Here is a 25535-nt window from a genome sequence, read left to right as displayed (position 1 = left end):
TCAGCTGCCTCCTGCACACCCTCTACTGTGGATGTGCCTGCAACCAAGGTACATGCCCTTGACCGGAATCGAACCTGGGACCTTTCAGTCCGCAGGCCGAGGCTCTATCCACTGAGCCAAACCGGTTTTGGCAAAACCGTGTTTAAAGGCATCAGCGAGCAACTTGGGGAGTGAGGGTCCAAGAAAGAAAGGAGATACCGTGGAGTGAGCCCAGAGTTAAATGCTGTTTCCCCCTCAAGGTACTGGCTAAATCCATATGGCCCTTTGTGGGGAAACTCTGCCAATTCCAAGCTCACCCCACTCCCTGACTGCATAACTGAGGAGACAGTCCCGGGGCGGGGAGAGGAGTGCACCGGCTGCTACTGGCAGAGCAGGGAGCGCCTGAATGGTTTCCTTATGTCTGTATTTTTTCTGAGTGTTCTTTCTACTGTATTACCCGGCCTCCAGGGTAGGAAGGTTTTTTAGCTTTTAGGGAGTATAAATCAGTACAATTTCATAGGGTAATCTGGCAACAGAATTCAATAGCTTTATAAATACGCACACTCCATGACACAGATATTCTTCTTCTAAAATTGCCACCTAAGGAAATAATCATGGATGCACACAAGCTCGGTAGTCATGGCAATTGTTTTGCACTTGTAGAAGTTTTTAGAATGCCCCCGGAGTAGAGAACAACCCTAATAAAACACGGGCAAGAGTGGGAAGATACTAGGCAGCCAATGAAACTCGTTCCAATTAAAAAAAAATACACACACATACTCCAAGTTTTATATATAAGAATAAAAATAGAGAGCTACTGAACTTCAAAATATTAATAAGAACTCTAAGTAGTGATGTAATTTCTGCAATAGACTGTTCTTAGTATTATGTGAAAAATAAGTTATTGTTAATTTAACTTATTTAATTTTTAAAATAACTTGAAAACCCCCCTCTTCCCTCCCTCCTGCATCCTCAGCACCCAGTGAGGGCATGGGGTGCTGAAATGAAGGAAACTGGAGAAAGCGTGACTCCTTGGTGGGGATGGGGTGATCAGAACGGAAAAGCTTAAGCAACTCTGACTTGGCTCTGATTTACAAGGAAGCTTAGGAAATCCCACAGGGTGTGACAAGGCCGGCGTGAGCTTACGCTTTCTCTCTCTCTCTCTCGCTCTCTCTCTCGCTCTCGCTCTCGCTCTCGCTCTCGCTCTCTGTCAGTCTGCGGGCCCATGATCTAACCACTGATCAAAACCGGCCAGAGCTCAATTTGTACTTTTATTATTGTTATTAATACCATAAACATATATGTACTCATCTGAAAGATGTCCTTTATAGTTAGGTGAAAATGTGCAAGGTATAGAAAACCACAAATTCCATGACATTTAAAAGTATGACGGTACTAGATGAATAGAAAAATACTGAGGAAGGATGTATACATTCAGGCTGGATTAAGTGGACATACTCCAGTAGAGGGCTTTCCCCGTTTTACTTGGTACACTGTTTTGTTTAAATGCCTTGCAATAAGCATAAATTGCTCTTTGACTAAAAACTGAAGTCGTAAAAATTCTAGAGAAAATTTTTTCAAAGGATAAGATGCACAGAATAAAGTGCACAAATGGAGAATTGAGAATTGACTGGACTTGTTCGACTAGATTAGATTAAAAATGATACTAAATGCTCTGAAATCTCTGGAACACCTCTCTCTGGGGAGGGGGGCTGCTCAGAACTCAAGCTCCTTATATGACAACTTGAATTTAATATCACTATTAGGAGTAAATGATTGATCCGTTGAAAAAAGGAGCCTAACAAGATAAAAGGAAAGGCTATTGACATAGTCATGTGGAGAAAGAAGGGTCTCTTAATATCTCCCTCCTGTACTTCATTGTGTTCAACTGTGGCAACTTGGGGAGGAGAAAATGAATCAACACTACAGGGCTGACTTTTAATTTACACCCGTGAAATAATTCTGATGTCGTTCAGAAGTGTTCAACCAGTGTGTATTCTGGAAATGTCACCACTGCCCCTGAAATTTACTTTGATATTCTCTGAGTATTATCTATTTAAATTTTTTTTTATTGATTTCAGAGAGAGGAAGGAAGAGGGAGAGAGTGATAGAAACATCAATGATGGGACTCATGGATCAGCTGCTTCCTGCATGCTCCTTACTGGGGATGGAGCCCGTAACCCAGCATATGCCCTAACTGGAAATCAAACTGTGACCTCTGGTTCATGGGTCAATGCTCAACCCCTGAGTTACACCGGCCGGGCTTATCTCTCAATTTAATATGTGAGTGTGGAGAAACCGGTTCTCTGACTCCTGTCCTGACATAGGCTAAGATTTGGTCTGAATTTTATACCAGTGGTTGCGGTTAAGATAAATTTACCTTAAAAGAAAATCTACCTTGCTCTCTTCTGCTCCCACCCCAACATAAACCCGTGGTACCCTGGGCCTCTGGGGTGCTCCCCACTCCCATCTATCTGCTGTGGGAGGAAGAATCTTGGGGTAACAGCAGAGGTGACCACCACCCTCTCTCCTCCTGGTGAGACGCACCCAGAGTGCTGAAAAAGCACGTCCCCTTCTCTGCAGTTACTCACACCTACACAGGCATCATGTGTGATTTTTATCTAGATGTTGGAGTAGCCCGGGCTCAGGGGTTAAATCCCTCCCAGTGACTCCAGACCTTGAGAAAGGGTGGTGTCTGCTAGCCAAAGTTAAACGCTTTGCTGTTCCTCCCCACTCCCCTGCCTCGCCCATTACCTGCCCATCCCCAAATCTTTGGTCTTCAGTAAAACATCAGGACCATCGCTAGGTACACCTTGGGACACAGCAGATTGGACAGACCCATGAAGATACAAAACATCGTGGTGGCAGTTACACAGGAGTAGACACCTGTCAAAACCCATCCAAGAGGAAATGTAAATGGGTGCAATTTATTGTATCTCAATAACTGGATGTAACCCTAACTGGTTTGGCTCAGTGGATGGAGCGTCAGCCCCGAACTGAAAGGTCCCAGGTTCGATTCTGGTCAAGGGCATGTACCTTGGTTGCAGGCACATCCTCAGTAGGAGGTGTGCAGGAGGCAGCTGATCGATGTTTCTCTCTCATCGATGTTTCTAACTATCCCTCTCCCTTCCTCTCTGTAAAAAATCAATAAAATATATTTTTAAAAACTGGATATAAAATATCTAAATCAGACCTAGGCCAGTTGGGGAGATAGCTCCTAATTCTGGAACATGCCAAAGCCTATGAATTAAGAAATTAAATCATGGGGTAGGGGGCGGCGGCGGGCTAGAAGGGGTCAATGGGGAAAAAAGAGGTCATATGTAATACTTTCAACAATAAAGATTTTTTTTAAAGAAATTAAATCATGATGAAAATAAAAGACGAAGTTCACGTTTCCTGGATCTCCTCTGGGTCTGACTGCATCTTCTGGTTTGGAGTCATGTCTTCTGCCTCCTAACATGCCTGGCAACTATTTTATTGAATTCCTAAAATTGTACATGAAAATTGAGGTAATTCGTGTTTCTGGTTGATGTTATCTTTCTCCAGAGAGGATTGAAATTTTGCTATTGGCAGGCAGTTAAGAGAGGGGCCAATCACATTAATTCAATCAGGGTTGAGCAGATTGAGGCTCGGCCTCATCTTTAGAAGCACTGCTCTATTTCTAGTTGACCTTCCTCCTGCGGTGGAGCCCCTGGGGCCCCTGCTGCACACCCAGGTGTTTACCGGGGTCCCCCCTATTTGTTCCGAGCTCCAACATGGAGCACAGACATTCTCAGCTTCTCAGCCTCTGAGTGCCACGATGGATTTAGGCAATACCTTGAGGGGAAAACAGCATTTAACTCTGGGCTCACTCCACGGTATCTCCTTTCTTTCTTGGACCCTCACTCCCCAACTTGCTCGCTGATGCCTTTAAACACGGTTTTGCCAAAACCGGTTTGGCTCAGTGGATAGAGCCTCAGCCTGCGGACTGAAAGGTCCCAGGTTCGATTCCGGTCAAGGGCATGTACCTTGGTTGCAGGCACATCCACAGTAGAGGGTGTGCAGGAGGCAGCTGATCGATGTTTCTCTCTCATCGATGTTTCTAACTCTATCCCTCTTCCTTCCTCTCTGTAAAAAATCAATAAAATATATTAAAAAAAATAAAAATAAACACGGTTTTAAAAACATCCTGCCCAGCATTTACAGTTATTCTTGGCAGGAGGGGTGGTCCACAACCTTGGAAGCAGGAATTCCTGCATTCCCTGGGGGGGGTGGGGGGGGGCAGAGCCAGCCTCCACCTCTAAGAAACTTATAAATTTTCAATTTTCATTGAATTACTACAGGGGCGTCGGCTGCACTATCGGGCTACCAAGCGGGTGCAACCGCTTCCCCCAGCAATGTTTCCTGCGTGCAGTGGGTCTCAGAGAACAATTCCGATTTTGAACATTCTAATGAAAATGCACACGTGTGCGGCACGTCAGAACGTCCAAAGTGATGCCAAGTCATCATCTCACTTGAGCCTCACAATTGATTTTTTTAAAAACAGCATTATTGAATTGTAACTTACATACTGTGAAATTCACTCGTTTTGAGTGTCCAGTTCAGTGACTTTCAGTAAATTTAGAGTTTGATCATCATCACAATCCAGTTTTAGAACATTTCTGTCACCTCTGAAGACATCTTTGGCCCATTAGTAGTCACTCCTTTTCCCACTCCTGGTCCCAGGCAACCACTCATTTACTCTCTGTCTCTACATAATTGCCAAACCCAGGAAAATGGCATTGGTATGATACTATTAACTAAGAAGTTCTTTGTTATTTACATGCACATATATGTGAATGCAGTAACTGAATTCTTGCTCTGTACCAACCTATTGACATGCTGCTATCATTAAACCCCTTTGAGGTAGATAGTATCATTTTCCCCATTTTAGAGATGGGAAGACTGAGGCGCATAGAGATTAAATAACCCGCCTCAGTGCATGCAGCTCATAAGTGGTGGAGTTGTGATACAATCCTGGATTCTGACTCCAGAGGCTGTGCTGTTAACCTCTTTTATTCTGCCTCCCACTACGTAATAAAATTCCTTAACATGGGGACTTAGATTAGATATCCTCTTAATCTTCCCATGGTGATTTACAGATGGTAGGGGCTGGATACATGTTTAGGTCTTGGTTTGGATACATAATTCAGTACTATGGAGTATGCCTAGTCTGGACCTTTTTCTCTCCCTGCCTTCCTAGAACTTGCTGGTAAGTCCAACTCATAAGAACTACCTTTTGCCGCCCAAGCTGGAGCCAGGGGGATGACCCCCTATATACAACTGATCTTTAGTTAATAATCTTTCACATTGTATTAACCCATTCACCTATCTAGGCATGTATTTGCCACTAGCTTGTTTTCTGCGGGTATACCAGGAAGCTATTTTGCTGCTTAAGAATAAATGATTTATGAGAACTTTCATTATTTCTTTTTTTAAAAAACTTTGGCATTTTGTTCAACGAATGATAAAAGCAGCTCACATTTTGTACAGTGCTTTTGGGCTTAAAAGTACTTTTTGTGTGTTATATCATTTGATAAATAATGATAATTATCCCCATTCTACCCTCAAGTAACTTGATTCATCTTATTTGTGAATACATCTAAAACATTGAGGTTTTGCTGGGTTCTGGGTCTTAATTAGCACTTAGTATGCTTAGAAAAGGAACCGATGAAAGATTATCTGGATTTATTATCATAATATTTAGCATATTGGAATATAAATGAAGAAAGATAATTAGGCATGAAAAATATAGATAAAAGTCAAGATTTTTTTTCTTAAGAAGACCTAGATTAATGAAAATCATCAAGAAGAATCATGCAGTGTTTTTCATCATAGAAGAAGAGTCTAAAATGTTTAAAAACAGAGAAGTAGTTACACAGGGTCAGGCCTTGTGGTTTTGAAATGGCATCTCCCTGGCAGCTCCTGACTCAGATACTGATTCATTCTTTCAGCAAGCATTTATTGGGATTCTTATTCTACCATCTCTCATCAGCCTGGGAAGCAGTTTTACTTCTCATGGAGCCCATCACCTGGGGTGCAAATCCCCAGGTCTAGGGGTTCAATACCAACAGGAAATAGTACCATTGTCCTTATCAGCAGGGTTCCAGCCTTTTTTGCAGAAGCCTTGGTTCCCACCTCCACTTTCTCTAGCTGCCAATAACACCTATCCTGAACCCATGCAACGACCACAACTTCCGCCAAACCTTATGTCTCCGATTGCTTCTGTCCATCTGCATTCCCACCGCGGCCACAACCTCCTAACTCTTTCTCCCCCTTTGCCTTTTCCAATTCATTCCCCAATTAATTGTCCCAACAGGGAAATCTGATGTATGACTTCTGCTTATAACCCTTCCATGACTCCCACTGCTCTTCAGTCAAAGCCTGAACTCCTCAGCTCCTTGGTGTGGCCACCAGGCTCTGTGTGCTCTGTCCCTGCCTCATCAGCTTTGTTTTGTAATGTACATCCCCCACCACCAACTCCAACCCCCCCCCCCTCTATCTCACCTCCATTTTCCCCTTTTCTAGCTATACTGGTTTCTTTCAGGCCCTCATACCACCACATTCTCTCCTACCCCAGAACTTTTGCACATGCTGTTCTCAAAGCCTGTAATACAATTGAGTCACTCCTCAGCCTGCAGTGAACTAGCATTTCTTAGAAGGGACACCGGGAGATGTCACTCCTGAGAATACATGTGGCATGGGGAACAGCACTTCCTTAGCACTTTAGCATCTCCTGCTTCTTCCTCTAAGTGTGGGAGGAACCCAACACTCCTGACAGGGCACTCCCATGACCCACTTCTGTGTAGGCCCAGTGGGCTGAACAACAAAGCCAATGGTGGCTCACACAGTAAATTTGGAGGGTCCAATTGGTAGAAGACACACTGATGTTTCTTCTTTTACAAACGTGAGACTGAAGGCAGCAATTTCTGGAGGACGTATGCAGTTCTCCTTGAAGTGCATGGCTTGGACTCCCTGCAAAACTGCTTTATTGACCTACATTTTGGTTCTTATGTTTCCTCATCATTGTGTGACATTTTAGGCCAGTCCCAAGAGGGATTTGTTGAGGATGTTGATTGCTATAGTGATCAGTGCCCTGTCAAGGACCTCTGATGTCAGGAACAGAAAGAGTTGTGATTCTTATACACTCTTGTTTTGTTTCTTATATTATGGAACCAGTGACTGAGTCAGGTGATTGATTGTGTTTTCCTCTTTGCTCTGGCCACCAGGAAGTTCAAAAACAAATCTTTGGCCAGCTTCTCACAATTGTCAGCATAGGTGTTATGTCTCTTCTCCTTCCTTCTTGCCCAGCTTTTTAAAAACTAGTTCATTCAAAAAACCTTTTTCTTCTATAATGTATGAATATAAATAGCTTTCAGTATTTTCTGGGATAAAGGAAGGCATAGATAAATAAATGTGCAAACATGCCAGCACGCATGGCTCACTGGTTGAGCATCGATCTATGAACCAGGAGGTCACAGTTTGATTCCCAGTTAGGGCACATGCCTGGGTTACAGGCTCAATCCCCAGTGTGGGGCATGCAGGAGGCAGCTGATCAATGATTCTCTCTCATCATTGATGTTTCTATCTCTCCCTCTCCCTTTTTCCTCTGAAATCATTAAAAATATTTAAATAAATAAATAAATGTGCAAACGTGACGTATCATTATATAATTCCTCCAATGTTCACCCCTGAGGGTGAGCGGGCATCCACCACATGCCCTGCCCTGGGCTACATCATCCAATTTGCATTATGACATTTAAAGAAATGGAAAGTGAGGCTCAAAGAGGTTGGGTAGCTTGCCCAGAGTCACAGACCAACAACGGGCAGACTCACGTTTTAATGTCAGCTCTGTTTTTCAAAGCCTGTGCTTTGAACTACTACCTTTCAACTCCTCCACTGGAGCCCTTGCTGACTCAGTTACTCGGCTCCTTGTCTTCCTCTCACACCACCTATTCCAGGAGTGCTCATGGCTTGTCGCGTGTTTTCCTGGCATGCAGCACCGTGTTTGAGATATGGAAGAAGTCCAATAAATATTTGTTGAGTGGGCATGAGCTTGGGCTGGGTGTGGGGAGAATTTTATTTCTAAAAGTGGAATAAATAACATTTCTAAACAATTCAAGCATTTGAAAATTCCATTTAATTGAATCTTTTTAGTATATAATGAACCTGGACGGTTTTGCAGATGAGAGAGAAACTTTCCAACCATCTGAGTTAGACATTGTTACCTTTAAGGCAGTGGGAGGTATTAGTTACAGTGTTTAATCCTGTTCCACCCTGTCTACTGGGACAGGGAAAGGAATCTTGGTAACTACAGTTCACAACACTACAGCAGCACAAATAGATGCCTGAAAAGCAGACGCTAGTTGAATACAGCAACTTTTGTTTAACTGAAGAGGCTCTCTGCAAGAGAATCTTGCTTTTGCTTTGCAGCGTGTTTTTGTCTTTTTGTTTAGTTTTATTTAAGGCGGGTTTGGGGTACAAAGTCTGTGAAGACTGATTGTAAACCTCAGCAGTGTCAACTCTCTGAGCTCTTGACTTACACATGTAAAATAATATGCAAGAAATGATTTAACCTTGAGCAAATCACATACCAAATCCTGGATTCCCAGGACTGGGTACTTTTTCCTCATCCATGACACTTGCACAGGCCAACCACCAATGCAGGCAGCTGCCAGGCCAAGACTGAAAGGAGAGAAGTCACACTTAGCATATATAGTGAGGAGGGATTTCCATTTCAGGGCCTGTTCCCATTTCTATGAGAACCCGCCACCAGGCAGACTGCAGCTCAGGTGAGAGTACTCTGAGCCCAGCAGGGACCTGCCTGTCCTGAGACACATGGAATCATCTAGGTTACCTCCGAGCCCAACACCGGGCTCTGGATGTTCAAGGTAACACCGCGTACATGTCCAAGGTGCTATGGATGCTGCTGCCCCAGCAAATCAAGCATGCCACGTGCACAGACAACTGCAGCCCGCAGAGGGTCAGCCCACAGCCCTTCTCTCAGGGTGCAAGCCCTCAGGACAGGCCAGAATCTGCTGCTAAAACTCACAGGCAGGGGGAACCAGGCCTCCCATTCCCTGTTCTCAGTGAGCGCTTGCTCCTTCTTGCTCCCATGGCCGAGCTTTCCTGCTGTTACAAACACGACCAAAACTAAGAAGGTGTATTCAGAAAGCACAGGAGCCAAGCATCATATATTTTAAATCATGAAAGGAGAGCAGATGATTAGGAAGAGATTAAAGCTGAGCGAAAACTAAAGGAGATGAATGACCCAAGAGTTAAAAATGAGTTAGAATTCCAATAAATAGAAGATATTGAAAAATTTTACCTTCAATGGTAAGACAAAAGAAAGGAGATTTAAAACGAAAAAGACTGCCAGTCAATGACTCGCAAATGTAAAAGATGGTAAGCAAAGGAGATGAGAGAGTAAGATAAACGGTTTCAAACTAAGAAATGATAAATGAACAACGTAAGAGTAAGCGATGGGTTTTAAGGATTAAGAAAAGGAGTTAACGGAAAAGGTAAAAAATAAATTTAAGAAATGAGGGAAAACTTTTTTAATCAACATTTTATTCTGGAATACCTTTTGATTTACAGAAAAGCTGAAAAGGTAGTGCCAACAATTCCTATATGCCATTCACCCAGCTCCCCCTCGTGTTAACGTCTTATATAAATGAAGTTTGCCCGGGCCGGTGTGGCTCAGTTGGTTGAGTATCATCCCATGCACCAAAGGGTCACCCGGTTCGATTCCCTGCCAGACACACGGCCAGATTTCGGGCTTGATTCCCAATAGGGGCATGCAGGAGGCATCCCAGGGTGTTTTCTTCTCCCTCCCTCTTCCTTTCTCTCTCTCCAAAATCAATAAAACCTTTTTTTAAAGAAACCAATGTTGGGACATTGTTATTAACTAAACACCAGACTGTATTTGGATTTCGCTAGTTCTTTCAGTAATGTCCTTTTTCTGTTCCAGGATTCCACACTGCATGTAAAAGAGAATGATTTTTAAAGAAAAGAAAATATTGTAAAATTACCCAGATACATATAAAAAAAGAAAAACGGAAGGATAGAATCAAGATGACAACCAGTGGAAAAGGACAGAAAACACAGGAATAGTCCTGGGTGAATTTAGACACCTGATAAATGACACGCTGGCATGGCAGATCTGTGGGGGAAAGAAAGGTTATTTGATAAATGGTGCTGGGGAATTGGTTATCCGTTTGATAGGGTAGGAGAAATAGAACTCTGACTTATACCATACACCAAAATCAATTCCAGATGAATTAAAAATTTTAGAAGAATATATAGGACAATATGTTTACAACCTTAGGGCAGAAAGAATTTATTAAATAAGATTTTTTAAAGCCAAAACCATAAAGGAAAGAAATGATGCATTTGACTACATTAATGGTAAAATCTTCTATTCATCAAAAGAGCCAATAAATGAGAAGACATACCACAAATCAGTAGGAGATATTGTTGCCACACATTTATAAAAATAATTAGAACCTAGACTGGTTTCTTTTAGTTCTTAAACATCAGTAAGAAAAAGAGACAACTCAATAGAAAAATAAAATGAGCAAAAGACATTTCACAGACGATGAAACACAAGAGGCCACTTGAGAAAAGACCCTCAACCTTGTCAGCCATCAGGGAAAATCAAGCTGAAAATGGGCTGAGACACCATTTTATTCTACCAGGTTGGCAAATCCGGTCAACAGTCTGGCCACTCAGAGGCTGGCGAGGATGGAGCAATAGGAACACCTATGCATTGCTGGTGAACAAATAAATCAATGCAACCATTCAGGCAACCAATTAAACATCACCTCATCCAGTGGTTCTCAACCTATCAGGGGTGATTATGCCCCCAGAGGATATTTGGCCACATCTGGAAGCATACGGTTTCCTTTTTGTTTTTTCTTAAGGTTTTTTAATTGATTTTTTTTCTTATAAGAGAGAGACAAAAGGAGAGAGAGAGAGAGAGAGAGAGAGAGAGAGAGAGAGAGAAAGAGAGAAACATCGATGTGAGAGCAAGACATTAATCAGCTGCCTCCTGCATGCCCCCTACCACAGACTGAGCCTAGGCATATGCCCTGACCAGGAATTGAACCCACAACCTGGGCATGTACCCTGACTGGGAATCGAACCAGCAACCTTTTAGTGTACAGGATGTTGCCCAACCACCTGAAACATACCAGCCAGGGTAACACACTGGTTTCTTAAATGTGCTTGTTGGTTGGGAGAGGTGCTATTGGCATCTTACAGGTAGGGGCCAAGGATGCTGCTAAACATCCTACAATGCACAGGACAGTTTCCACTACAAAGAATTATTCATGTCCAATGCCCACTGTGCTAAAGTTAAAATAATTTGATCTTATCAGGTTGAGGACTCTCAGACCCAGCAGGTCTACTCCCAGGAATAGTTCCTTGATTGGTCTTTCCAATGCTTTCCTGATAAAAGTTAAGAAGTGTGTTTATATCTAGGACTAAATCCCAGACTTCCTCCTGGAGAGGCTCATTCAAGAGGCTCAGGATGAGACTCAGCAATCGAGATTTTTAAACAAATGCTCCAGTGATTGGTACCACCCGAAAAGTTTGGGAAACTGTCCTGGATGCTCAAGTGCACCAGGAGAACATCCATGAGTGCTTCAAAATGAAAAACTGGGAAAGAACCCAAATATCCCTCGACGGAGGCATGCCCGCAATAACTGTGGTCTATTCGTACAACAGAATGTCACATTTCATTGACTTTTAACATGCCACTGAGTGTCAGGTCATTAATTTATGAACCACTAAGAGAGAAAGAGGCTGCCAATTAGCCTATGACACAGTGCTTTCTTATACTTAACCTGTTAAATGTAGTGTTATTTTAAAATCTCTTAGATTTATTTAGACATTTTATCATGTGTCATGCTGCTCTGTTCTCACAGAGCCTTTCCACATAGACAACAGGCATTGAGAGTTATTCTGTTTCAAGGCCAAATTGCAGAACAATGCTTTTGAAGACCTTTTAAACTCCCATTAAACTCAATTCCCACGAGATGGAAAATGCACGAAGCCCGAGAAGCGATGCCACCTGAGGAGCATGTCCACATGCACTGGACGGGCAAGCAGTAATGCCAACTGCAGCCCACCCTGCCAGGCAGACGGTGACGGCCAGGCGCCATAGGGTGCAAAGCACAGCCCAGTTTCAGAGGTGCTCAACTGTGGGCAGACGCGAGCGCCTTAGAGTCAGGGAAACCAGTATGTGACAGCATGAGATGAAAGAATCTCCAAACCAGAATATTTCGTTTTAAAAGCAACGGAATACATGAAGTAGGATCCCATTTGTATGAAGTTCAAAAACGTGCAAAACTAAACTATGTATTGTTAGGGCCACGTACTCGTGAGGTGTTCTGCAAAGATGAGCAAGACAAAGAAAAACAAATTCAGGATGATGCCATCTGCGGGGTGGAGGGGATGCAATCAGGAGATGCACATAAAAGAATTCCAGGAGCTCATGACGTTCTGTCTCTCAAGTTCAAGTTCAGTTTCTGAGTATTTTTACCAGGCCCAGGACTAGGGAAATTGAGGCACGGGCCTCTGGCACAAAATTTAAGGGGGTGGACAAAACACTCCAGGAGCAAGATAATAATATTTGTTACATTTTTTAATGGGATGCAAAAAAATCCATGATGAACCAACTATCAAACTTTTATACAAGGACAAGAATTGACCCTGCACTTCCATATCTTTGCCTCCTGTCACTCTCTAATCCCAGCCCAGGTTCAAATTAAACTTTATTAACAAAAACAGGCAGCCAGTCCACAGGCAATAACTTGCCCACCTGATTTTTTAAAATAGTGCACTGAAGTTTACTAGTATTCTTTAAAGTGTATGTAGATCATAAACATACACACATCGGCACATACACACATGTGTATATATGCAAAGACACTATTTTAAAAAAAATGTTTGACAGAAAGGGAAAACCAGTGAGAAGAACACGCATCACAACACAGGGCTGGGGGGTCACTGCAGCCGCCACGCCCGGGCTGGAAGGACCATGCTGCTCAGCCTTATCGGTCGTTACAGTGGATCAAGGGATGCATCCGACTGAAAACTCCAAACTGGGGTGGGGGCTCCACCCAAACCCCTGCAGCCTGGCCTAGAGTCCTTCTCAATCAGCCTCCCCCGTGAGCAGGACTCTGCATTTTAGAAGCCTCTTCGCCATCCACACTTGAATTCAATCTTTATCGTACTGCTGTGGGTCAAGTAAAGAATCCCCACTCTCCAGATGGAGAAACTGAATCTCAGAGAGGTTGACTAACCCGCCCAACACGGCAGTGAAACCACTAGTTTATGTTGGTTTCAAATCCATCCAGCACCCATCCCATACTATGCAACTGACTGGTGGCCTTTGGGAATGAAGACGTGTCTTACCTGGTTTACTATTAAATCAGAAAGTGGGATGGCAACAGTAAGCAAAGGGGGTCCCAATGACCCTCTTTTGGCTGGGAACACGTAAAGCCTGTTCCCACAGTGTTGCAGGCAGTATAGCCCCGTCCGTGCACCAGAGGGTGGGCGGCAACAGCTGTGTCTAATTGACTCCCACCCCTCCTCCGCCAAGAGCCCCCATGGGCTGCGGCCAGATTCTCTTCCCTGGCAAACAGCCGTCCAGGGAGCCAGGAGCCTTTTTGGGAAGCAGCACTTAACTCTTTATGGTCACTGGGAGGCCATCTGCAAGGCGATCACTCGAACTCACTGATGGATGAGCAATTTCACAGCTGAGAAGAACGCGTGTCATTTTCCCGAAAAGCACCCAGTTTACTCCCAGACTGATCACGCAGTCACGGAAGGCTGGCTCCTCGGCGTGGCCTCAAGTACCTCAGGGCTGGAGAGGGCCCTGCAGAGACGCTTGTCAGTGTCCTAGGGCGACTCTAACCCCAAACTGGGAGGCTTAGAACAGCCCAAGTGTGTTCTCTTGCAGTTTGGAGGCCAGAATTCAGGGTATCAGCAGGGCCAGGCTCCCTCTGAGACTTGGCGGGATGTGTCCTGGCCCCTTCTAGCTTCTGGGGATGCCATCGATCCCTGGAGATCCTGGGCTCACAGCTGCACCCCTCAATCTCTGCCTCTATGGTCACATGACACTCTCCTGTTGTATTTGTCTCTGAGTCTGAAACCCTCTTCTTAGAAGGACACCAGCCATATTGGATGAAGGTCCCACCCTCCTCCAGTACGACGGCATCTTAACTACTTGTGTTTGCAGCAGCCCCATTTCCACACAAGGTCGTGTTCTGGGGGCTAGAACTTCGACATATCCTTTTGGGGAACCCTATTCAACCCACAGCAGACCCACTTGTCAGAGAGAAGCTGCCAGTGAAGGGAAGTGTGGACAGCACAGGTGAGCCTGAACCCCAGGTGCTAAACTAAACCCTGGATCTGGCTCCCGCTCACCTCTCCACCCTCACCTCCATCTCTCTCCCTTGCTCCACCTACACGTGCATGTGCTCCTTCAGCCTTGAATGCACGTCCATCCCACTTGTCATCCACTACCCTACTTCGCTCTCAGGTCTGCGTAAACCGCACTAGTTCACGGAAGCCTTCCCTGATCCCCTGGCTAGCTCAGGTGCCCCTGCACCCTGCCCCACAATCATTGCTCCCCTGTTCTAGTTTGCACAGCATCCTGGACACTCGCTTTGCAGCTCTCCTCACTGGCATGATTGGCTGTTCTGTCTGTCTCCCCAGCAGCCTGGAGGTTCCGTGAGGATGAAGGTCTTGAATGTCTATTCATCCCTGTATCCCTGACACCCATGCTGGGAGTAGGCACTCAACCTTTAAAACTCCATTTTTGGTGAATGGATAGATGGGGGAATGGCTCTTGAAGAGCCATTTATCAACTCAGAGGTTATGCTGTCGGAAAAGCCATAGTTCCCCCAAGGCCCCAGAGCTGGCTTTGTAGCATAAGGACAAGTGGAGAAGCGCTGGGAGCCCAGGCAAACCAAGCCCTGGCCCCTTGGTCAGGAAGAGGTTTAGGAAAATGGTTTAATCCGAAGAGCCTGGTCCCACAGTGAGACCCTGCGGAGGCCGGGTAATTCCTCCCTGGACTACATTCTCCTCTTTTGCAGTGTGAGAAAATTAGACCCAGCCGCCTCCCAGAGCTGTTACAAGGAAGACCCCACCCTCTGACATGCCCCAGGTGCTAAATCCATACTCGGGGGGAGGAAGGGAGGGGTCTCTTTAACAGCCTTGGAATGACTGAACCCAATTAGGAACCAGAAATTTGGGGAAATATTCTCCCTGCTAGGGGCTCGGTGTCCCATTCATAACATTTAAAGACATTTCTTGGATAGCAGTTTCCTGAGTTTCAAAGGAGTCTCAGGGGCCACCACTGTTGGAGGACAGGAGGGGAGGCCCCCAGGGATGGGATGGCAGCCCCTGCTGCCCATAACCCAGACAGCTCCACTTTCACCTGCCTGTACCCATACTGGGGGTATATATAAGATTTCTGCCCGAAGAAAGAGATTTTTACTGAACAGTATTAATGATCAACCTTTAAAACTCCTAACTAGAAAAAAGGTTCCTGACTTGAGTTTTATGGGCCAGAAAATTTACTAAATAGGGGAACTGCCTAGAGTTGGCAATGTTTTTTCCAAGCAAGGACACTACATGAAATGCAATCGTCATCTATAATCACCCATCATTTCACTTTACAAAGGACGTTTAACACCACAAGATTCGAAGAGTGTTATTGCAAACTAAAGGGTTGTTAGGTTCACTAACATACTTCATGGAAACAGTATTGTGTTTCTTGCTGTTGGTTTTTTGTGTGTTTTTTTTAAATCTGGCTGGAAGCCGGTTAAAAACATCGCCATGTCGCAATGCTGGTCTCTGTGTCATAATTCCATGGGAGCTTGTTCAATACCTGGATTCCGGGCCCAGCCATTAGTTGGGCATTGGGAATCCCAGCTTCAACAGCTCTGTGCCTCTGAGCAAGTCCCTTCCACTCTCTGGCCTCAGTTTCCCCATCTGTAAAATGAGAGGTTTTACTCAATGATATGAGGCCCCTACCTATCCTAATCTCTATGATTCTAGAACAGAGCTTAAAAATTGGGAGCCCCCAAACCTAATACGACCCACACACATTTGGGATTAATACCACCTCACACAATGTTAAAAGATTTGTGGTTAGGTGCTGACATTTATAACTTGGAGGGGTTTCTCATAAAAGTCATGGTCTTCAATTCTTTTGAAAACTTCCAAGGTCTAGCAGCCCCGGTCCCTCCAAGGAGGGATGCACTCACAGAGAAGGACACAGCTCCACTGCAGGCTTCCTGCCCACACTGCACAGCCTGAGTCTAACCACGAGGAAACATCAGACAAACCCAAATGAGGGCTATTCGGTAATGTAGCTGGTCTCTACTCATCAAAGATGTCCATGTCACAAACAACCAGGCTGAGGGGCCGTTCAAGCTTGACACACTGCCACATGTAATATGTGATCTTGGGGATGCAATGCCAAAAAAAACTGCTATCCAGGACCCTATTAGAACACTTGCTGATTAAAGTCTTGATTCAAGGTCAAGTTTACTTAATCTGGTAACTCTGTGTGGTTACGTAAGGAAGTATGCAACCTAGTCTCAAATGGTTCATAAAAATAAGAGAACTCGGGGTGGGGGATTAGAGAGAGAAAGCAAATGTATGTCAATGTTAAAAACAGACGGGTCTGAGTAAAGGGGGTACATGAGACCTTTGTGTTTTCTTGCAACTTTTCTGTAAATTTGAAATATTGCAAAATAAAAAACTAAAACTAAAGATCATCATAGAATTGAGTGATTCTTAAACGTTGGCCTCAGAATCCCCTGCAGAGCTGGTGAAACTCAGGCGCTGGACCCCCCAGAGCTTCTGATTCAGCAGGTCTGGATGGAAGAAGGCAGGTATGTGAGTCTCTAGCAAGCTTTCAAAGGTGATGCGGTCGCTGTTGGTCCAGGAAACACTTTGTGAAGCCCTGGTCCAACCCGGTTTAAACTGTGGAAGTGACCACCAACAGAACTAGACACAGAAAGCGCTTTGTAAAAGCAGTACTGGGAGAGGGATGGCGCGAGGGACCATGGTTTTCATTATGAACCGTTCTGTATCATTGTTTGCTTCTGTGTATATATATTGATGCCTACAAAGCATCTAGATCAGCACCTGCCTGGCAAGTAGCAGACGGTCAGTGCATGTCAGGGACCTGCTGGGACCTGTGTTTCCAAAACACAGCGCCAATGACAGGCAACATAGATGCTTTCTGCATTTGCTGGGGGTGGGGGCTGTGTGTGGAAAGGTGGGGAGCAGCATTCTTGGGGAGAAAAGTTCTCTGGGTTGCTCCTATATTTTCCCCTTGGAATTGCCGCCACTGAGTCAGGTCAGACACAATCTTCTCGACCTCTCTCCTGATTCTGAGGTGAGAACGTGGTTTTCAGGCAGCAAACTTTGGTCAAGACAGGCTCATCCTCCCCCTCTTCCAGCGGGTAACGAACCTTGGCCTCAAGGCTCATTAAACCCCATTATATAATCACCCCCATACCAAGTCTCTTTATAACCCTTCCGGTGGCTGGTTTCTTGGGAGTAGGCAGTTCGGCTTCATCGGTCTTTATTGCTACCTGCTGCTGCCTCCTCCCCCAAATCAGGCACCCGCCTCAGCCCCAGGCACGCCAGGCCAGGCCCTCGGCAGAAGGACAGCTGTCTGTTGCCTGGTCCCCAGGACAAAGAACAGGAGCTGCTTGGAGAAGAGATGGGGAGAGGGCAGAGTAAGATGGGGGGAGGGGAGGGCATGCTGCCTTCTAAGACACCTCCCGAAGGGCAGTATTTCATGAGACAGGGGCCTCGGACAGAACGCCAGCTGGTGTCATTAGGACCAAGATAGGGACGTCCAGGGACCATCAGTCACTTGTTCCCTCCGGTGGCTGCTGCCCTGAGTGCTGGACCCCCACAGGCAGCTCATAAAGCAGCACACAGAAAACTGCAGGGGGGAAAGTACCCTGTCATTCTTCATCCCCAGGATGGATGAGCTGCAGAAGCTGGAGCTGAATTCTTGCAGTTGCCTGTCCCCCACCCCCGCCCCCAGGGATGGCCACCACCTGGGACCGTGGATGCTCTGAACATCGACACTGAGTCCTGGGCGGTACCAACTGGTGAGCCAGTACAGGCACTGCTCTCTTGGAGGCAGCCTCGAGGCCAGGCTGTTCTCCCAGCTGGGCAAGTGAGACAACCTGAACAAGGCCCCTACTTGAAGAGCAAGCAAGCTTCTGTGAGGGTGGCTTTGCGATCTCATTCCTCAGGAGATGGCAGGGTGGCGGGTTCGGAATGAGTGCAAACTCCACCTCCTTCCCGACTTGGTGACCTTGGGTCAGTTCCGTAAACTCAGCCCGTTTTCTTGTCTATAAAATGGGGGTACTAAGAGCACCTACCTTATGGAGGAGTGGGAAGCTTAAGTGAAATAACAGGTGTAAATTGCTTTAGCCAACTTGGCGGTGCCTGGAACCTTGTCAACACACAATAAATGCCAGTGGCTATTACTATCACCATTGTCATCACTGTCACACACTATTCCAGCGCACAACATCCATCAATCGCTCCCAACGCCACCCTTTATTGAAACTTGGTGTTCGAAACCCCAGCCCTGTGCTAGGAAACTTACATGCATTCCTCATTCTGTCCTCACTATGCGTCCCTGCAGGTAGAGACGGGCTCAGGGGCTCCGTGACTTGCCCAGTGACACCTCAGCAACCACTGAGTTGCTGTCAAGCTGAAATCACTTCCACCAGCTGGCAATGAGTGAAATGATTCCTTCCATCCAGGAGGCACTTTTTCCATTCTGAAGAAGCCTCTTTACAGGGGTCACAGAGGCTGTCTGACAAGGCAGCTGGCATCAGAGAGACCCTTCAAGGAGTCACTGGCAAACAGCTTATTGGACAAAAACGTTGGAGGGCATCCGATCAGATGGTCCTAGGGCGGTGTGGCGGGCGAGAAGGCAACGCCGAGGAAATGCAGCGAGGACAGGGAGCCACATCCACCGCCCTCTGCTTCTCTGAGGAGCCGTTCCCTCCTGAGTCAGCACCTTCCACGGAGCACAGTGGAAGCCCATCTCTCGTGTTTTGTACATGGCTAGCCTTGGAGACAGATCCCTCCATACTCGGGGGCTTCTGCCACTCCCTCCCTCCCCAGCTGGTCATCCCAGACAAGGGAAGTAGGACAGGCCCCGAGGAGGTGAAGTCCTCACAGCCCATCCGAGGTGGCCCGGCACCCTGAGGGCCCGAGACTCGGGCACTCTTTAGCCTAACGCTGTCTCCCAGCATCAGGGTCAGGGGTAATAAGATGGCATGTCACCTCCCCTCAGACTGAGGCCACAGCCAGAGCTGACAATGACAAACGGGTAGGCAGACTCGGCCTGGCAGGGACACCGCCCCAGGGGCTCTATTGCCTGGCATGGTGTGTGGGGGGCGGTGGATGGGGAGGGCACTAGAGGCAGGAAGTTCTCTTCTGAAACTCAGAGTGGTGGGAGAATGGGACTATTACAAGCAGGGGGAACCAGCGCCCGGCAGCTGTGTTCTCCCAACAGCCCGGCCCAGAGTCTCCACACCAGCTTTCTAAGTGAGTTAGGAGGTGCCCAGGAGAAGCTCTGAAATAGACCCTCATGAAGTCTTTTATCGTCCAGTTGGGGAAACTGAGACCCAGGGAGATAGAGACAAGAACTCACTGCAGGAAAGAGACGGAATCTGAGCAGGCTAGAATTGGGCCTGGGTTCAAAACCTACCACACAGGCAACACCATTCACTTTCTGAGCCTCAGTTTCCTTATCTGTAAAACCGGAATAACAATGCCTGCCTCAGAGTGTGGTCAGCCTTAACGGTGGCAAGGCAGGGACAACGCCACACAGGCATTTGGTGGCAGCACAGAGACTCGGAGAGAGAGCTTCCCACGTCCCAATGTGGAGCCTGTGCCACCAGGCTGTCTCGTTCTGTTATTTGTTAGGGTTGACACAAACGGGGCTGGTCCAATAGGGTCCAGCTACTATTGGTTACATACTCATTCTCCCAGGGAGGCTCCAATGCTCTCGTCCTCCTTTCAAAGAGATCCAGGGACCTCCCTGTACACAAGGGACACTGTCCAAAGAGGCACCTGTGCTTCCAGGGCCTCTCAGCGCCAGGAGCTGCTCCGCCCACAGGCACAGGGAGAAGCCGCTCCGCTCCTCTCGGATGGAGACCAGGGCAGGTGTGAATGTTGGGAGCCATGGTGAACTCAGCCCGGTTTCCTCGTCTATAATACTCTCTTTGGCAGGAGGAGGGATCTAAATGTGCAAGTCCATGGTTTGGTTTGGTTTTAGACAAGCTATAGGTGTTTTTGCTCTGGCCAGAACTAAAGAACAGAGCTGTGGCCAACCCCTCCGAGGTGGGGCTGGAGAAAAGAGGCTAATACATATCCTAACAGCTGCCAATTATGAAGCACTTACTGTGCAGACATCTCGACATACACGAGCTTATCTAATCCTCACAAACATCTATGAGGTGACTCTATTATAGTGATCCCCATTTTACAGATGAGGAGACTGAATCTCAATGAGGCTCTTCAACTTGCTCAAGGTCAGGCACAGGGCTCAAAAGTAACCAAGGTGGGACTGGAAACCAGGCACTTCCCCCCAGGGCTAGGACGTCCTGCCTCCCCCCACTGTCGTCACTCATCTGCTGTCATCACATCTTTTCCTCATCCGGGCTCACTGAGCCACCCTCCGACAGCCACATGCCTGCCACGCAGCCCACTGTCACGGAGCAGGTCTGGTCTCTGACAGTGATCCCTGCTGACTAATTGGTAATTGGCTTTCTGGTGCTGATGTGGGCCGCGAGTGCTATTTTGGTTTGTTCTGTTCAGGGCCTGCACACCCTGGGCCTAAACAAGCCAGGCTCTGGAACTTCCCCTAATGACGTCCACTTGGGCCTCCTGCTCCTGAGTGGATGTAGGCTCCACATCAGTAGACTGCAAACTGAGTTCGGCCTCACTCCTCCTGAGTTCCCAGGAAATAAAAGATCTTGTCTTGGCCCTGGATGGTGTGCTCAGTGGTTAGAATGCCGGCCCGCACACCAAAGGGTCGCCTATTCAATTCCAGTCAAGGACACGTACCTGAGTTGCAGGTTTGCTCCCCGGCCACCAGTGGGGCGCGTGTGGGAGTCAACCAGTCAATGTGTCTCTCCCACATCAATATTCCTATCTGTCCCTCTCCCTCTCCCTCTTCTTCGTTCTGTCCACCACCTCCCTCCCTCCCTTACACTCTCTCTGAAAAGCATGGGGAAAATATCCTCAGGTGAGGGTTAGCAACAACAACAGAAAGACCTTGTCTTGGCCAGAAGACTAGTTGGGCTTTCCTCAGGGGCTCCCCTCTGAAAATGGCTGTGCCTGTTCTGCAAAACGGGCCTCTGTGAGGAGATTAAGTGCCTTCTAAGACCTCAGCTCTTGATCGCCAGAAAGTTCCATTTCCGCTCTGAATAATAACAACTTTATCTGCAGCAGAATCCACAGGAGCAGAATGTAAACCAACTTGGGCCATGCTCAGCCCAGTGTGAACCCAAATACATCTTGGAGATGTAAAGGTTATACTGTGCTGACCTGTGTGTGGGAGGGGTGAAATAACAAAATATAATCACAGCAGCCTTATCCACAACAGAAAGAGAAAAAGGCTGGGACTGGCAGCTGAGAAACAGGAGAGAGAAAAAGCTAACATTTCCATCCTTGAATACCCTCTGTTATCCCTACACACCTGCAGGGCCAATGGCAACAGCCAGTCGACCTGGAGCGCTGATGACACCCCTTCCCTTGAATCCATTCAAAGAGGCGTGTGTGGCGCAGGTGGGAGGTGGCAGGCAGACGCAGATGAGGCGTATTCGGCGAACATTTCCAGAGCATTTTCACCAAAGAAAAGGAACACAGAGCGAGCGTGCACCTGGCAGAGAGCACAGCCCTGGTGCAGTGACTTACTTGAGGAGAAGTTGGCCTCGGTGTGGACCGGAGGGGTGGAGGGCAGGAAGGGCCCTTGTCCCACGAAGAAGGAGCGAAGGGAGCGCTCGCACAGGAGCGGGGAGCGCTGCTGAGCTGGGATGTTCTCACAGCTGCCCACGCTGCTGTGGATCTTGAGGTTCAAGGGCTTGCTTTTCTTCTTGGCTCTGGAAGGGAGACAGAGAGAGGGAAGTGTATGCGTACACACACAAAATGACATCAGGGAGCGCCAATCTCCTTAGCACGGCGCCCAATACCCACTCCCTCCTTAACCGGGCCCTGTGGCCCTCCCCACCCCCGTTTCTCACCTCCAACCCTTTGCTTATGCTGTCCCCAATGCCAGGAATACCATCCCCTTCTTTGCCTGGTTAATCCCCATCTGTCTTTTTTTAATTTTTATTTATTAAATTGATTGGAGTGACATTGGTCAACATGAACATACAAGTTTCATGTGTGGGTTTCTATATTACAAGATCTATATGTTGCACCATGTACCCACCATCCAAAGTCAAATCTTCTCCTGTCACCTTATATTAGGATCCCCTTCTCCCCCCACCCCCTTCCCTCTGGCTACCACCACACTGCTGTTTGTGTTCTTAAGATTTGGTTTTATATCCCACATATGAGTAAAATCATATGGTTCTTAGCTTTTTCTGACTTATTTCACTTAGCATAACGCTCTCTCAAGGTCCATCCATGTGGTGCAAATGGCACTATTTCATCCTTTCTTATGGCTGAGTAGCATTCCCTTGTGTACATGGATAAAGAAGATGTGGTCCCTATGTCCACTGGTCCTTTATGACTTGTCTTTGGGGTCCTCCCCTCCAGGAAGCCTTCCCTGGCACCCCAATTCCCCAGCAGGGCTGGATGTCCTCCTCTAAGAAGCCCTAGCTTGGGTTGGCTGTTCCTCCTCAATCCTCCTAAAACAGTCTGTATATATTTCTGTGGCTGTACTTTCCTATTTTCCAAATTCGCTCTCAGTTTTTATCATCCAAGTGGACTGTGAGTCTTTGAGGGCAATGATTCTGTATGGTTCATTTCTCTGTCCTTGGCAAGGATAGCACAAAACCTGCACACAGTAGGTGCTCACTGAATGCTTATTCAGTGACTGATATGGATTAAGACTCTGGCACTTACCACATTGCATTCTAATACTGTCTTCCACATGCAACTGCCCGCTCCTTGAGGGCAGGAACCTGTGGTTTTCGTTGTTGGATCTCTCAGATCCTTGCTTGGCACCCGCTGAATAGAATGAACCTCCCCAGCTGGTTTGGAAACATGTTCCCACTTACAAAGAGCTTAGGTGATCAGTTTATGAGCGTTTGCTTTAAAATGGCATCCAAAGCTAACCTCACTGCTCTTCTCCCCACCTCTCCACAGCACCCCATTCAGGTCTGGCCAGGAGTTGGGTGCCCTCTTGTGGCCAAAGTGAACCCTCCTTACAAATTTCCAAGACTGGAGGGCTCCCATGTGAGCAGCCTTGCCCAGGCGGCCTGCTCTCCTCTGCTGTAAGAAGCTCAGGGGTGCCCACAGGGTCGCCCCCTCACAGGGCCTGCGGTCAGCCCTGAGTGTCATCTTCCCAGGGGCCTGTGGCCAGGCCCAGGACATGCCTCCCACTGCAGCAGCACCTGTTGGTGGCTCTCCCTGCCCATGGCGGAGAAGAGAAGGAAGCAGGGAAGGGGTGGCATTCATTCCACACGAGTGTCCAGTGGTGCAGATCCAAAGAGCAGTGTCATTTAAGAGTGAAACTCTCAGGCCCTGGGGTCAAGGAGACCAGGGCTCAGGTCCTGACCGTGACCTCAGAAGAGTGCTCTCACCTCTGTGCCTCAGTTTCCTCAACTGGACAGTGAGAAAAATAACAGCGCCTACCTACGGAGGATGTCATGACAATTCTGCGCAATCGTGCGCCTGGCACAGGGCCCAGCACAGAACGAGGGTTCAGGTCACTGTTGTTGACGTCACTATGACCCGGTTACATTCGGTGTCTATGTAGCATGGGAAGAACCTCAAAGAAGCCAGACATTGAAGCCAGGCTGTGTTTTTCACCTGAAACATCCACCAACTCTCAACTCCCTCCCGCTGGCAAATGAAAAGGGTGCAGTCAAACCCTTTAGCCAGAGATACTATTGTCATCCCCAAACCACAGGCGGGAACCTTGAGGGCCACCAAGTGACGAGGCCAGATCCTTGTACAACAAACATGTCAAACTCAAAGGCTAACATGGGCCAAATAAATGAGGCACGTGGCCTGAGCGCCACAAGTCTGACATGCTTGTTGTACAAGGAGAACCAAGTCTAATCCAGCGCAAGTTTAACAGTAGCTTAATGAGAGTCGAATTGCCTTAAACAGATGGGGCAGAGAAGGGGTGTATATAAACAAATGATAGTTGGACAGATGGATGGATGAAAAAGATGAATAAATAGATGGATGGGTGGGTGGATGGATAGATGGATGAATAGAAGGATGGATTGAGATAAGAATGGATAGATTGGTGGATGGATGGAAGGATGGAAGGGAGGAAGGGAGGGTGAAGGGAGGGAAGGAGGGAACATGGAAGGAAGGATGAAAATGGAAAGAGTAAATGAATAAAGGATGGAGAGGATGGGAGGAAGGCAGGAAGGAAGCATAGGATCCCTGAGGACAGACACAGCTTATTTTTCTTTTTCTAGCCCCTGGCCACCCCCTGCCTAGGTCTCTAGCTGGCTCTGCACACAAAGGCTCTAGCTCAGCACACATTAGCCAGCTGCCTCTCAGCGCCCTCACCACAAAGAACACTGAGGGACCTCCCCATCTGGTGTTTCGTTGCTGCCCCATTTCCTGCTCCAAGGGTCTGTTGGGCTTTGGGTTAAGCAGAGCCACCAGCTCACATGGCCTCTTCACCCTCAGCTTCCTTGAGTGTGGGGTTGTGTCCTCTTGAACTCAAGAGCCATAACCCGGCCAAATCCCTCAGCATCTCATTAGCAGTGTCTGGAGTGTCTGGCCCGGCCAGTTGGGAGGAAATGACAGGGCTGAGAACAGGCAAGGTCCTTGCAGGCATGGTGGGAGGACGGGCACAAGCTCACATTCTCCCAAACCATCCTGTGCAGCACTACGCGCTAATCCGTTTATTGGGACACAACCATTTCCCAAAACTGGAACAAAAGCCCGCTGGTCTTCCACATGGCTCAGTGAGCTGTCCAACCTCTCTATCCAGCCCTTTAAGTCCTTTGCAGTTGGCCTGGTCTGATGACCTACTAGGAGGCCTCCAGGAGAGGCCCTCTTCGAAACCAAAGAATAGCACCAGTTCTTGGGTGAGAAGGGAGGGGCAGAGGTATCTACGGACCCTCAATTCAGGTACTCAGATTCCAGACAAGGGGGAGGCTTGAAAAAACAGGGGCCTACCCGGCTGGTGTGGCTCAGTGGCTGAGCATTGACCTATGAACCAGAAGGTCCTGGTTCGATTCTCGGTCAGGACACATGCCTGGGTTGTGGGCTCAATCCCCAGGCGGGGAGTACAGGAGGCAGCCAATCAATGATTCTCTCTCATCATTGAT

General features: G+C 47.2%; 1 protein-coding gene across 1 annotated transcript in view; it reads right to left on the bottom strand.

The window, feature by feature from the left end:
- The window catches only part of KSR2 (kinase suppressor of ras 2), a gene marked incomplete at its 3' end in the record, with an annotated part of 280786 nt that overhangs the window by 92736 nt on the left and 162515 nt on the right, over positions 1 to 25535 (bottom strand). Inside the window, exon 5 of the mRNA XM_080649604.1 lies at positions 21985 to 22169. Within this exon, the coding sequence (XP_080505730.1) occupies positions 21985 to 22169 (185 nt within the window). The remainder of the gene's footprint in view (positions 1 to 21984; positions 22170 to 25535) is intronic.

The sequence above is a fragment of the Plecotus auritus genome (assembly GCF_963455305.1).
Source record: "Plecotus auritus genome assembly, chromosome: 13".
Classification (NCBI taxonomy): Eukaryota; Metazoa; Chordata; class Mammalia; order Chiroptera; family Vespertilionidae; genus Plecotus; species Plecotus auritus.
This window is presented reverse-complemented; position numbering and strand designations above follow the sequence as displayed.